The 15,193-nt window shown below is 41.8% G+C and overlaps 1 protein-coding gene across 1 annotated transcript; it reads left to right on the forward strand.

The window, feature by feature from the left end:
• The first annotated feature begins 2,928 nt into the window (after positions 1-2,928).
• On the forward strand, positions 2,929-14,235 carry MRPL35 (mitochondrial ribosomal protein L35). Its single transcript, XM_059188304.1, has 4 exons — positions 2,929-3,183; positions 8,822-9,011; positions 9,671-9,815; positions 13,890-14,235. Exons 1-4 carry the CDS (start codon positions 3,141-3,143, stop codon positions 14,076-14,078), a joined length of 567 nt encoding a protein of 188 aa, XP_059044287.1. The 5' UTR covers positions 2,929-3,140; the 3' UTR covers positions 14,079-14,235.
• Positions 14,236-15,193: the final 958 nt, after the last annotated feature.

The raw sequence follows: 15,193 nt of genomic DNA on the forward strand, positions 1-15,193 counted from the left end.
ACTCCTCTAAAGTAACACAACTTTGGGCGCCTGGGTGGCTCAGTGGGTTAAGCCGCTGCCTTCCGCTCAGGTCATGATCTCCAGGTCGTGGAATAGAGTCCCGAGCGGGCTCTCTGCTCAGCAGGGAGCCTGCTTCCCTTCCTCTCCCTCTGCCTGCCTTTCTGCCTACTTGTGATCTCTCTGTCAAATAAATAAATAAAATCTTTAAAAAAATAAAAACACAACTTTAAATCACTCCTCTGTTCAAAAATGTGCAATGACTCCCACTGCCAATTCAAAGAATATTTATGAAATGTCTCAGTACTTTTCCAGCACATGGGAATGTTTTTAAGGCTCAACTTGGCGGGCCACCTTACATGAGAGATTAAAAAAGCAATGATTGGGGGCGCCTGGGTGGCTCAATGCGTTAAGCCTCTGCCTTCGCCTCAGGTCATGATCTCACCTCAGGTCCTGGGATAGAGCCCCGCATAGGGCTCTCTGCATAGTGGGAGCCTGCTTCCTCCTTTCTCTCTGCCTGCTTCTCTGCCTACTTGTGATCTCTCAAAAAAAAAAAAAAAAAAAAAAAAAAGCAATGATTGATTGTGGTGGTCAGAGCTTATATACTTACAGAGCTTATACCCACTTCCATACCCTAAAACCCGGAAGAACTAAAGGATAAAACATTCTCAGTTGGTTCTCAGGTGTGAACTGGGATTTACTAGGAAGTCTGAGACCTTTTTGGAAGATCCATAAAAATCAAAACTACCTTCATAATATTAAGATATTATTTGCTGTTTTCATTCATTATCTCATAATTTTACAGTAGAGTTTTTCCAGAAGCTAGGTGACAAGTGATGTCACAACATTGAATGCATGAGCAAATTCAATCCAACTTTCTATTAAACCAGACCTTAAAGAGATTTGCAAAAAAAAAAAAAAAAAAAAAAGTTAATAGAATAAAACTTCTAATTTTTTTATCTTGGAATAGTTATTTTTGTGAGCATATTTTTATTATAAAAATAATTGTTTTAAAATCAATTAGTATGATAGGCAGAATAATTATTCCCAAACATATACACATATTCCTAATCCCTAGAACCTGTGAGTTACTTTACATGACAAAGAAAAGGAACTTCACAGATGTAATTAAATTAAGACTCTTTTTTTTTTTTTTTAAGATTTTATTTATTTATTTGACAGAGAAATCACAAGTAGATGGAGAGGCAGGCAGAGAGAGAGAGAGAGGGAAGCAGGCTCTCTTCTGAGCAGAGAGCCCGATGCGGGACTCGATCCCAGGACCCTGAGATCATGACCTGAGCCGAAGGCAGCGGCCCAACCCACTGAGCCACCCAGGCGCCCCAAATTAAGACTCTTGAGATGGGGAGATGATCCTGGATTATCTGCATAGGCCCAATGTCATGACAAGCGTCCTTATGAGTAAAAGGTGAGGACAGGAGGGTTTCAGTCAGAAAAGGATATGTGACAATGGAAGCAGAAGTAAGAGGGGTGTGACTACTGGCTTTTAAGATGGGTGGAGGCACAAGCCAAGGAACGCCTGCAGCCTCTAGAAGCTAGAAAGGGCAAGGAAACAGATTCTCCCCTAGAGCCTCCAGAGAGTACCCTGGATATTTTGAAGATTTAATCTATTTATTTGACAGACAGAAATCACAAGTAGGCAGAGAGGCAGGCAGAGAGAGAGGGAAGCAGGCTCCCTGCTGAGCAGAGAGCCTGATATCCCAGGACCCCAGGATCATGACCTAAGTTGAAGGCAGAGGCTTTCACCCACTTGAGCCACCCAGATGCCCCAACCCTGGATATTTTGATTTTAGTCTTGTAAAACCCATTTTAGACTTAAGGCCTACAGAACTGTAAGGTAATTTGTGATGTGTTAAGCCACTATGTTTGGGGCAATTTATTACAGCAGCAATTGGAAATGTAATTTAAAAACTTTGGAGTCCTCAGTTTTTAAGTACCTAAACTTGTTCTAAGACCAAAAAAAAGTTTGAGAAGCATTCCCATAAATAAATCCTGTATCTTTCTGACCTGGCTCCCTCTCTTTTCATCTTAGCTCTTCATGTTCTTACTGCCAAGAATGACCTTGCCCTTGTTAAAATCCTCCCCGTTCTTTAAGATTCATATTATATTCTACCACCTCCTACCTGATCATCTCAGTCAGAAAGACTTCTCTCCTTAACTTAGAACTACTCCTGTGGAGTGTGTATCTGCCTTGTATTTATGTTCTATGCTTGTTTCCTTATTAAATGTGAACTCCTGGAGACCAGTCTTGATCCTTAGCCATTTCAATTAGCATATGGTGTCATTTATTATATATGCATGGAATAGCTTAGTCAACGAGAAGGAGTGAGAGATTTGTTGTTTCCTGTTTGAACATTAGAAAAAGTGTATAATCACTAATTATCGAGAATAAAATAAGGAACATAGAATTATTTAGGAAGGATTGAAATGCTATTCTACCAAATGACAATCAGTGTTAGTGATTAGAAAAAAATGTTTGTGATAGCCTTAGGATATTTACATCATTTAATTATGGTTGTCATTCAATTTATAAAAAATTTCTAACAACATTGCTATGTCCCACTCAGCCTATTCCCTACCAGCTTTGGAAGGAAAATAAGTTGTTTTCTCAAATTTAATAAAATGAGCGAAAAGAAATTGTGTTTCAAATTGTGTACTTTAAATAGATCTGTCAATCAAAATGCTCATTAAAAATTCAAGAGCCTACTGTATGCCAGACACTCTTCATAGGCACTTGTTTTGGAGCGGTGGGGAATAGCCTGGTATAGAGAAGACATTCAATAAAGGTTGCCTTGACCGTTCCTTTATTCTTCTTTTTTTTTTTTCCTCCTCCTTCGACTCCACCCAAATTTCTTATTCTTTTTTTTTTTTTTTTTAAGATTTTTATTTATTTGACAGACAGACCACAAGTAGGCAGAGAGGCAGGCAGAAAGAGAGAGGAGGAGGAGGCAGGCTCCCTGCTGAGCAGAGAGCCCGATGTGAGGACCCTGGGATCATGACCTGAGCTGAAGGCAGAGACGTTAACCACTGAGCCACCCAGGCGCCCCCCAAATTTCTTATTCTTAATTCCCCTTTGCCCTGGAACTTTTAGAACCAATCCGGCTGCCGTAGGGCGGGGCCACAAGATGGCGGCCCCCGTCTTTGCTCGCGTTGTGAGAGCGGCGTCAGGTCAGTGGAAAACGCGGTGTTCGATTTATCTCCTCACAGGAGGCGGGACTGGTGCAGGATGGAATAGGCGTTTAAGCGTAGAGGTTAACAGGGGGAAAAAAAAAAAAAAAGGCCAGAGGATTGTTCCGAATTTTATCTGGGACTGCCTGTGTTCGGCCGGTCGCATCGGAGGTTCTCCGGACACTCTTGGGCCCTGGCGGACCTGGGTGTCCTCGGGTTTCCGCTTTCTTACCGGCTCCTGGCCGTTCCGCCTTACCTAGAAAACAGACTAAAAGGACTGGGGCAGAGGAGGTGTGCTGAAGGAGACAGAAAAGTCCCTGCTAACCTCGTTTAGAGGCTAGAACTCGCCACTCATGTATTTGGCCTTGAAAAAGTAATTTCTCTGAACCTCAGATTCTACAGCTCTAAAATGAGGATGACACTGTCTACGCGAGGACTAAATGAGCTCATGCATGTAAAGTGCCCTGCATAGTGTCTGGCACACAGCAAGCTTGTATGTATTAGGTTCACACAATGTGCAGGGTTTTTTGCTCACTCGGTCCCCCGCACAAAGGAAGTCATAAGGATTTCTCGACCGAGAGAGATGACAGGAGTGAAGGCAATTAAATTGTTGACTTCGCTCTAAGGACTTCAGCAAAAATATTATTTAAATATGATAAGATTATCGGTAAATTACATAAACACAAAATAAATTAGGATAAAATTCTGTGTAAGAATAGAAATAAAAAAGCTACAGTGTAAAATTTCCAACTGTTAAGGAGGAAACATGTTTATGGGGGTATTTTTTAATTGTGAAAATAACATATAAAGAAAAATGTAGGTAACATACAGGAATGGTTTAACTCTAAAGAGAATGGTTTAACTCCAAAGTCAGGACAGAGAACACAACCGGGAACCTCTTCCCTATCTTTCTGTGCTTCTCCTAATCCAAATTCTCTCTTTCTGGGACGCCTGGGTCGCTCAGTTGGTTAAGCGGCTCCCTTTGGCTCAGGTCATGATCCCAGCGTACTGGAATCGAGTCCAGTCTCGGGCTCCTTTCAAGCCTTCTTCTTCCTCTGCCTGCTAGTCTCTCTGCCTGTGCTCTCACTCTCTCTTTCTGACAAATACAATAAAAATCTTTTTTTAAAAAATCCCTCTTTCTGCTAAATATAAACAGCAGCCTCCTTTCATTGTTAACTTGTCTTTTTTTCTGTAATAGTTTTATCTATATAGGCATCTCTAAGTAATACGTTGTTTAGCTTTGCCTGTTTTTGTACTTTACATGAATGGAATCACACAGTATGTACTCTTGTGCCTTTTACTTTGTGAAATTAGTTCATTTTGGGTGTAGCTGTAGTGCTTTCTTGTTCCCATATAATAGTCTCTTATTCGATCACCCCACAATTGTCCGTTTGGGGATTGCTGGGCATTTGAGTGTTTTCACTTTGGGCCAGGCACAAAGTGTCTTATGTCCTGGCACATGAGTGCAAGGGTTTCTCTACAGTGTGCTAGTGTGTATACTTACAAAACTGGCTGTGGAATTGCTGAATTAGAATATGTATATATATATTCAGCATTGCCTGATACTGTGAAGGTGATGTGCTTCTTTAAAGTCACCTCAGGGGCACCTGGGTGGCTCAGTCAGTCAAACATCAGACTGGATTTCAGCTCAGAACATGATCTCAGGGTCATGGGATTGAGCCCCGAGTGGGGCTCCACACTCAGTGGGGAGTCTGCTTGAGATTTTCTCCCTTTCCCTCTCTAAGATAAATAAATGTTTAAAAAAAAAAAATAGGGGTGCCTGGGTGGCTCAGTCAGTTAAACATCTGACTCTTGATTAGCTCAAGTCATGATCTTAGGGTTGTGGTATTGAGCCCTATAATTTTTAAGAATGCTTTTAGAGGGTAAGGGATCAAAAAAGCTTGAAGACCACTACTTTAAACAGTCATACTTACTTCCTTCCCCGATCCCCATTGTTTTGATTCCTGACACACAGAGCTGTTTGTTATTCCCCAAACATACTATCCCATTTTTTGACTCTTCACTAGTACACTCCTTGTTCCCTCTTCCTCCTCTTATCCCTTCAAAACTCTGGTTTTGTTGTCACTCTCTTTGTTACAATATCTGTGTTCTCCATGTAAGAATGTGTTCAGAGAAAGCCAGTGTGTATTAAAATGCCCAAACAGAGCAGAAGACTGAAGGAACAGTTCATTACTGCCCTTGATTTGTGTGCTGCCCTTTTGTCAATACATTTTGAAGTAGGCTTTGTTCATCTTTTAGAAACTAAAACATAGGGCTGGTCCACCTGAGTGTATGGTGGATAAGGCCCTCAAGTTATTTCCCCAGAAACTGCTATCAAGCAAGATTCATCTTTCCTTCATTTTTTTTCTAACCTCTGTATTTTTTCTGGACTTTGTCTTATTAATTTTTTAATCTGTTTTACCAAGATCACTTTGAGTCCATATAGTCTTTGGATTTTGCTTTTATACAGATTTGACAAATATGCTATATGCAGCTTCAGGACCTTCATAAAAATTGAGGAAAATATAATCAGTTAGGGAGCCAGGAAGAGACTTTGATCAGAACAGCAATCAACTAACTTGGGGCTAGTTTCTCGTCAGCTTGGAATTTACCTAACTGTACTATCATCCTGCCCACATTTATTTCTTTAGAATATAAAGAAACCTTTTCACATGCCTTCCTAAAATCAGAATACACTGTGTCTAGACATTCCCATGATTTCCCAGGCTAGTGACTACATCAAAAAATGGAATGAATTTTTTTTTTTTTTAAGATTTTATTTCTTGGGGCGCCTGGGTGGCTCAGTGGGTTAAGCCGCTGCCTTCGGCTCAGGTCATGATCTCAGGGTCCTGGGATTGAGTCTCGCATCGGGCTCTCTGCTCAGCAGGGAGCTTGCTTCCTCCTCTCTCTCTGCCTTCCTCTCTGCTACTTGTGATCTCTCTCTGTCGAATAAATAAATAAAATCTTAAAAAAAAAAAAGATTTTATTTCTTTATTTGACAGACAGAGATCTCAAGTAGGCAGAGAGGCAGGCAGAGAGAGAGGAGGAAGTAGGCTCCCTGCGGAGCAGTGATGCCCCCCTCCCCCCCATGCTGGGCTCAATCCCAGGACGCTGGGATCATGACCTGAGCTGAAGGCAGAGGCTTTAACCCACTGAGCCACCCAGGTGCCCCAGAATAAAGTTCTTTTTAAGGAACAGTCACTCCCAGGTAACAATACAGATTTTCTTTTTTTGTATGCACTTCCTGTTCATCCGTTCTCTTTTTTTTCTTCCTATAAATGAGCCTGTAATTTTACCCATTTATTTGTTCTAGACTTAACTGCTCATTTCCTTCAGGAGAGGTTTCTAAGAATTTCTGAGAGGTTTTTTTTGTTTTGTTTTAACCAAGAGACCAAGTTCTGAGGACCTTGTGAAACTGATACATTTTCTTGTCTACTGTCCTCCTCTTCAAATCACTTAATCTTCCAAAGATTAACTCTTAGTTTGTACTCATGTCTACAAATATTTACAGTTCTTTGAAATACAAGTTATTTATATCTGGAGACTTGAATGACTGGTAGTAGAGAATTTCACTTCCAAGTTCCCAGAGGGACTCTCTCAGCAGTCTCCTGAATCTTGGATTTCAACTCACTCATTAATGTTTATATTACCCATTCTAGTTTGAAAATTGTTACCTTTGACAGAGCACAAAAAAACAAAATATGGTGGGATGCCTGGGTGGCTCAGTCAGCTGAGCAGCTGCCTTTGGCTCAGGTCATGATCCCAGAGTGGAGTCCCTCCTCAGTGGGGAGTCGTCTTCTCCCTCTGACCCGCCCCCATCTTGTTCTCTCTCTCTCTCTCTCTCTCTCTCTCTCAGATAAATAAAATCTTAAAAAAGAAAAAGCTGTGGGTGCCTTGGTGGCTCAGATGGTTAAGCGTCTGCCTTCAGCTCGGGTCATGATCCCAGGGTTCTGGGATCAAGTCCCACATCAGACTCCCTGCTCAGTGGGGAGCCCACTTCTCCCTCTCCCTTTACTGTTTCCACTGCTTATGCTCTTTCTCTCTCTCTCAAATAAATAAATAAAATCTAAAAAATAAAAAGAGAGAGAGAAAGGTAGAATTTGAAGCTTCAGCTCCTAAAACAAAACAAAACAAAAACAAAATAAGGGGGCACCTGGGTGCCTCAGTTGGTTAAGCAACTGCCTTCAGCTCAGGTCATGATCCTGGAGTTCCGGGATCAAGTCCCAAATCGGGCTCCCTGCTCCGTGGGGAGTCTGCTGCTCCCTCTGACCTTCTCCCCTCTCATTCTCTCTCTCACGCTCTCTCAAATAAATAAATAAAATTTAAAAACAAAACAAAATATGGGTTTTAAGGATTCACGCTTTCTCCTGTCATCTGTTAACATGCCATTTTGCTAAACATTTCTCTGCTCTTTACTATCTGCTATTAGCATTCATTAAATGATTTCTCTGTGCCAAGTGCTCTTCCTAGTGCTTTTCATGTTTTCTCTCATTTAATTCTTGTCACCTTCCCATGACTAACCCTATTTAAATTTGGGGAAACTGGGCCATAGAAGGGCTAAATAATTTGCCCATGGTCACAGTTAGTGAGTAGACAGTGCGACTCAAACGCCAGCCCTCCAGTCCCCCACTACGCTTGCCCCTCGTTTGTTACATGAAATCAGTGCAATGGACAATAAGGCAACAGTTCTAAGCCCTGGATGAGCTGCAGTCTCAGTGATGGAACTTTTGATTTTTTTTTGAAGCAACTATTGAGGTGCAATTTACATACCATAAAATTACCCGTTTTATATGTACAGTTTGATGATTTTTAGTAAATCCAGTTTGGGGGCATTTCCATCATCCTGTGGTGCTTCTTCAGTGCACATTCTTGAGTCCCACCCTTGACTCAGAATCTGAGTCGAGGCAGTGCCTTGTGAGTGATTCTGCTTTGTAGCCCTGGACTCTTACTTTGGCACTAATGCGAAGAATGGGTGAGGAGGGCTGCCTTTGGTCTACGCACCTAGGCCTCCCCACCCCCCACCCGACGAGGTGCCTCTGAGCCGCACCCAGGCATTGCCATACTGTCAGGTGAGCAGTGCTCAGCCTCTGGCAGGTCCAGTCCCTGCTCTGGGCATGTATTTGTTTCAGCCCCACTTGCTTTTGTGGGTGTTGTTCATCCTATCTGGACTCTCTACCTTCTCCTCTCGTGGCCTGTTCATTTTCTAGAGGAGAGCTCAAGGACCTTTTTTGTTTTCTTTATGACTCCTCTTTGGCACTCTGTTGCCTCTGCAGGGAATGGCCAAGCTTTCGTGTCTCTGTGTTGCTGTTGCACTGTGTGCTAGGGAGCCCTGGCTCATCAGAGGGTAGGATCTGGCAGATGGGACTTACTGTTACAACTGTTTCGGTCCCTACTGTTGAACACAGAGCTAGGATGCATCAGAGTGGATTGTGGTGATGGTCGCACAACTTTCTAAATTTATTAAAAAGCACTGAATTACCCACAAATGGGTAATTTTGTGGTAAGTTATACCTCAGTAAAGTTGGTAAAAAGCTCCACGGGGAGCCTGATACTCACCTTGTTTCGACACATTCGTTTTAAATATCTGGATGCGTATTTTGGAGTATTGTATTAAATAAGTATGCTTCTCTCTTTACAGGAGTCTTACGGCCCCTGAACATTTTGGTGTCTTCAGCCTATCAAAACTGTGTCAGGAATGCCTGTCTCAGTTCTGCACTGTCCGCCCAACATTTTCGTTCTCTTCCAATGCCAACTGTTTCCTCTGCTCCCGGACTTAGCACATGTGTCAGAAACCTGACATGTGGGCATACTCCAGCAATCCTCAAGAGGTAGGGTGTATTTCAGTAAACGGATGCTTAGACCCAAATTGTAAAATGTTCCTGTCTGCAAAGACATCTTAGAAGCAGATGGTACTCTCGGCCTACCTGCAGTTTATTATGTTGACTTTGCCTGCTGTGGTGGGAGAATATGATTGATAGCCCCATATGCCTACGTGCCAGCAGCAGGGACTACCCTAAAGAGCACACTTTCCATGTTCTAGATGTGGTTTCCTGGATGGAAGATCTCAGCCAAGGCGGAGGGTGAACGAGATGCTCAGCGTGAAAGGCTGGTATTCATTTAGTCGACAGATACTTAGTTAAGGACTCCTGGGTGCCCAGTTCTTGGCAGAAAGGATACAGAGATAAACTGTATCCTTTGAAGTCCTCAAAGGCTTGATAGCCTAGTGGGCAGATAAGAAATCAGGTGATTAAAATAGATAGGATAAATTCTCTCATAGGGATTGAGGGGCTACTCGATGGAAGGCTTACAAGTTCGTGATTGTGGCTATTCTTACTTACGCTTAGTGTCATGGGTCATTGAAAGTAACAATGTATATTAAAGTCGGCTTTGTTTCAGCGGAACTCCATTTATTTCAAAGTATGGAAATGGCCTTTATCCTCTAATGAGTCTTATCGCTGAGTTAACATTTTTTTTTACTATATTTTAGAGTGGCTCCCTTGCTTCCACATGTCCTGAAGCCACCAGTCAGAACGGTGACGTACTTCAGCTCCCGGAAAGGGAAAAGAAAGACTGTGAAAGCTGTCATCTATAGGTTTCTTCGACTTCATTCCGGCCTGTGGCTGAGGAGGAAGGTGAGGATTCACACTGTCATTTGACTGAAAAAGCAGTGGGAGCCCCTATTCTTTGATGTCTCTTCCTCCCATTTACCAGTAGCTCTGAACAGTGCTGTGCCTAAGTACCAGTTTGGCAGGCATCCCCAGTGTAAATGAATTCGTAAAACACGGTGTCACTCACAGTGGTAAATCCCCTCACTGCAGGACGTGTTCATCTCAGGTCTTTTACATGCTGGCTTAGCTGATGATCACAGGAAGCCATGTGACAGCCCCCATGTGCGCCGGCCTGTGGGGAGGCCCTCTCTAAGCCTAGAGTGTTGCAGCCTTCAGCAGGGACTTTGTGGCGTGGCTTAGATTGGGAGCTGATGGGCTCTTCCGCCTACTTTGGATTGGATTCTCTTGCCACTTCCAGTCGGCAAACAGGAGAAGAATTAGGCACAAACAAGTCAGCTGCAAGAGATTGGGAGCAGGGGACAACAGTCGAAAAGACTGCTGCCCTGAGTAACTCCTCAGTTTTGCTTATTATTATTATTTTTTTAAAGATTTTATTTAGTTTGACAGAGATCTACAAGTAGGCAGAGAGGCAGGCAGAGAGAGAGAGGAGGAAGCAGGCTCCCCGCTGAGCAGAGAGCCCGATGCGGGGCTCGATCCCAGGACCCTGGGATCATGACCCAAGCCGAAAGCAGAGGCTTTAACCTACTGAGCCACCCAGGCACCCCAGGCTCGCTCTTATTAGATAGAAACAATAGTCCACAGAAGAGTCGATGAAGGTCAAACGTTAGTCCTATGCCTTATAGATAAACAAGGAGGGCAAAACATGTCTGTACAAGTAGTATAAAGTTTATAGTTGAACAAGCACATTCAAAGGACTGACCTAAGCAGCCATAGGTGCTCTCCGGGGGGAAAGGGGAGATAACGGGAAAAATGAAGCCGGAAAAATGAAGCAGGCAGCGTTCCCTGAGCGAGCCGGGCATCCCCAGCTGCTCAGCTTCAAGGCCGTATATTGTTCTCTCCCCCAGAGGCCTGTTGCCAGTATGTGTTTTTCTTAAGGCTATATCTAAATGTGCTTGGTAACTAGTAAAATTTCCCAGGGATTATATTTTAAGTAATACATTGTTCTGAGGGACAGTTGCATTCTCTAGGTGGTTTAGTCTTTTTTTTTTTTTTTAAGATTTTATTTATTTATTTGACAAAGAGAGAGAACACAAGTAGGCAGAGAGGCAGGCAGAGAGAGATGGGGAAGCAGGCTCCCCGCTGAGCAGAGAACCCAATATGGGGCTTGATCCCAGGACTCTGAGATCATGACCTGAGCTGAAGGCAGGGGCTTAACTTACTGAGCCATCCAGGCGCCCCTAGGTGATGTTAGTCTTTATGATAGGGTATTAACCCCATGTACATTTCTTTAACTTCATGATTTTCTCTCTGTCGGTGTGTGTGATTGGGGTCCATATCGGATAGAACCTGAACACTTACTCTGACCTGGGATCACAGCCTCTAAGGGGCCCTCTGACAAAGTATTACTGCTCTGTCCTCTCCCACAGCACGCGTCTGGGCTTTTCCACTCCCGTCTTTTATTCTCGGAAACAGAGTATCTGATTATTAGAAAGCAGCTAAAGAATAGAGTTTTGCAAAACCACCTTTGAGATTTGATAACTATTCAAAATTCTAATTCCCTTTTACTACTTGGAAGCTAAATGATTCTTTAAAGATCAAAATTTGTTTCCCCATTAAAATAAAACACTTAATTGGTAGGACTTCACTAGTTGAAACGCTGAAAGGATTATCTCCTATCTTATAAACAATCCTAAATTTAAGGTAAATATGTTGACTGGAACTCTTAGCTCATTCTTCCTTCAGAACAGTACCTTGGTAGTTATTTCCTACACTAATAAACAGAAGCTCATGTAATTCCTAAGTAGCTGAACTAAGTCATTCACTGAATAGTTCTGAATTTTGTGAATTTTGGACTGTTGAAAAATTTCTTCCCCCTTGTTATCATACTGATTATTTCCAGGTCTTCATCTGGCCTTAGATAAAATAAGCTGGGTGGGTTTTTTGTTTTTGTTTTTTTGCCTCCCTGTCTCCATCCCTTATTGGGCCCTGAAACCCTCATGTTATTAAAGAGGACCTGATCAGATTCCCCAGTCATAATGCCTAGTCGCCACTCAGGACCCAAAAGGTATTCTAAATACAGAATGGCCTGCTTCATCAAAATGTAATATTAAGAGGAAAACAAAAAAGCTGGGTGGGTTAATTTATATTAATGTATAAAAACTGAAAATACTTCCTGCAGCAGTTTTATTCCTTCCCATTTCTTTTTTTTTTTTTTTTTTTTAAGATTTCATTTATTTATTTGACATACAGAGATCACAAGTAGGCAGAGAGGCAGGCAGAGAGAGAGGGGGAAGCAGGCTCCCTGCTGAGCAGAGAGCCCGATGCGGGGCTCGATCCCAGGACCCTGGGATCATGACTGAGCCAAAGGCAGAGGCTTTTACCCACTGAGCCACCCAGGTGCCCCTCTCCCATTTCTGAACCTAGAGAGTGTCTAAAAAACTTCAAGCATTTTCACAGTGGTTGCATTCCACAGAATAATGATCAGAGGTCACTAGTAGTAATAGGCAGGACAGCAACTAACCCTAACCCTAATCCTAACCTGTAAGTCAGAGATCCACAGGAACCCAAATTGGCTTGCAAGCTAGAAAATTATTACACAGAGAAGGGGATTTGGGTTTGAATCTTTCATTTAAATTATAATCAAGGAGTAGAAAAAAAATCTAGCATTTTAAAACCAGAACTCTTTTTTTTTTTTTTTTTAAGATTTTATTTATTTATTTGACACAGATCACAAGTAGGCAGAGAGGCAGGCAGAGAGAGAGGGGGAAGCAGGCTCCCTGCTGGGCAGAGAGCCCGATTCAGGGCTCGATCCCAGGACTCTGGGATCATGACCTGAGCCGAAGGCAGAGGCTTTAACCCACTGAGCCACTCAGGCACCCTAAAACCAGAACTCTTAAAGAATGTTTCCTTATTTCTGAGGGTAACTGTACCCAAGTTGCTGGTCAGAGTGATGACACCAAGACATGTCAGAAACCCAAGGTGCCTTCTCAGCCCAGGGCTGTGGTTTTTTTGTTGTTAGTGTAGTGCCCTAGAGCGCCCTTGTCATGAATGGACACAGGGCTCTTAGCAATAGTTTGAGTTCTAGTCTCTCCTCCCCTATAACTTTCTGTGTGGTTTTTGCCACCTATTAACCTGGGTGGCACCTAAGATCCCTTCTAGTCTAAACAGACTATGGTTATAGATTTTATAGTCTATCTAATTTTTCTTCAGAAATTAATTTTTTTTCTTCCTTTTTAATTTAAAAATTCTTCAAAATTAATAATGCTTGAGTGGTCTATATGGCAGTTCTGGGTTAAACAGATGAGTTATCCATTCCTTCAGCACTCCTTTGTATTCATTCTTATTCATTATTTATTATTATTCATTTATTTATTATTATTTATTCATTATTCATTATTACTTAGTACTTTATTAGATTGGTCCTCAGTGGAACAGAAGAAATGAAGCAGTATACTTGAGAACTGGGTTTTGTCAGCCTTTGTAATACTTAGTCCCCTTAAATGAACACGAACGTTACCAGCTAGCCAGGAATGCCCTTCTTCATCCTTCACATTTGGAAAAATCAGTAGTTAAGAACTCTTACTAGTTCTGTGACCTTGGCCTGCTACCGTTAATTTCTTTAATCGATGGTTGTTTCTCTTTAATTTGAAAATGAGAATAATAGTATGTTGTAAAGTTAGTGATTGTAATTATTTATCATTGCTCTGTACTTCACCTACCACAAATAGTCATTTGGCTTTATTTTCTGTGGTTCTAATTGAAATAATCTTTTATCAGAGTATTAAATTATTATTATGTCTTTTTCAAACTGTATGTGTATCTACCCCTCACTGAGAATCACATCTTTCTGAAAAACATACCAGCCCCAGTAAGTCTCATCTTTGTTCCCACTGAGCCTGTAAACCATGAATAGTGAAGATACCTGTTGTTTCCTATATAACATCATGTTTTGCATGTCTTTATAATATCACCTAACAGGCTGGTTATAAGAAAAAATTATGGAAAAAGACGGCTGCAAGAAAAAGGCGCTTGAGGGAATTTGTGTTCTGCAATAAAACCCAGAGTAAGCTTTTAGATAAAATGACAACGTCTTTCTGGAAGAGACGGAACTGGTATGCTGACGATCCTTACCAGAAGTATCATGATCGGACAAACCTGAAGGTGTAGTTCGAAAGTTGTATGACTGCCTACCTACTGAATATGTATCTTCACATATATGATGTCTTTGCAAAACGGAGTAAGTTCAAAACTTGATGTAAATTGTGCCAAGTGGTATGGAAACACACAGCTTCAACATTAAACTTATTCAAGTTTGAACACTTAATGGGTCAAACATTTTCAAATTTGTTCTGTCAAATAAATAAATAAATCTTAAAAAAGAAAGTTATGAGGAAATGAAAACCAATCAACAGAATACCACTGCATGCTTCAGAGTTCTACCCCATCTCAAATCCAGTCTGTTCTTTAACAGGGTCACGTAAACAGACATATAGGCGGCCTTCAAATTTAGAACCCTCTATCGTCACCCTTTTTCTTCTAAGGAACATGCCCTGGTTTCAAGAAATTCCTCTAATAACCCTAGCCTGACTTTCCATAGAATTTCAATTTGGTTATCTTTAACCTTATTCTATTAACAATAGAGAAACTTATCTTAGCATCATCAACTACTATATTAACAGATTTAAAGTAGTAATTGAGACATAATTTTACTTAATACAGACAGTCCCTGACCTATTATGGTTTGACTTAGGTTTTTTGACTTTACGATGGTGTCAAAGTGACACATTCAGTAGAAACCGTACTTTAAATTCAGATTTTGATCTTTTCCTGGGCTAGCAATAGGCGGTAGGACACTCTCTTGTGATGCTGGTTGGTGGCAATGAGCTGAGACTCCCGGTCAGCACTGTAATCACAAGGGTAGACAACTGACAGATTAACAGTCGAATATTCTCCACACACACCTTTTTTCTATTTTTCACTTTTGGTACAGTACTCAGTAAACATGAGGTAGTCAACACTTTATTACGAGACAGACTTTGTGGGGCACCTGGGTGGCTCAGTGGGTTGCCTCTGCCTTTGGCTCGGGTCATGATCTCGGGGTCCTGGGATCGAGTCCCGCATCGGGTTCTCTGCTCAGCAGGGAGCCTGCTTCCCCTTCTCTCCCTGCCTGCCTCTCTGCCTACTTGTGTCTGTCAAGTAAATAAATAATCTTAAAAAAAAAAAAAAGATAGGCTTTGTGTTATGTGATTTTGCCCAACTGTAGGCCAACTTAAGTGTTCTGA

The sequence above is a fragment of the Mustela lutreola genome, chromosome 9, assembly GCF_030435805.1.
Source record: "Mustela lutreola isolate mMusLut2 chromosome 9, mMusLut2.pri, whole genome shotgun sequence".
Taxonomy (NCBI): domain Eukaryota; kingdom Metazoa; phylum Chordata; class Mammalia; order Carnivora; family Mustelidae; genus Mustela; species Mustela lutreola.

Bases quoted from the DNA above. Each gene is read 5' to 3' on its own strand.
- MRPL35 (XM_059188304.1), top strand. From the start codon at position 3,141: ATGGCGGCCCCCGTCTTTGCTCGCGTTGTGAGAGCGGCGTCAG. The intron at 3,184-8,821 runs GTCAGTGGAAAA...CTCTCTTTACAG, and splicing joins CGTTGTGAGAGCGGCGTCAG to GAGTCTTACGGCCCCTGAAC. The intron at 9,012-9,670 runs GTAGGGTGTATT...ACTATATTTTAG, and splicing joins ACTCCAGCAATCCTCAAGAG to AGTGGCTCCCTTGCTTCCAC.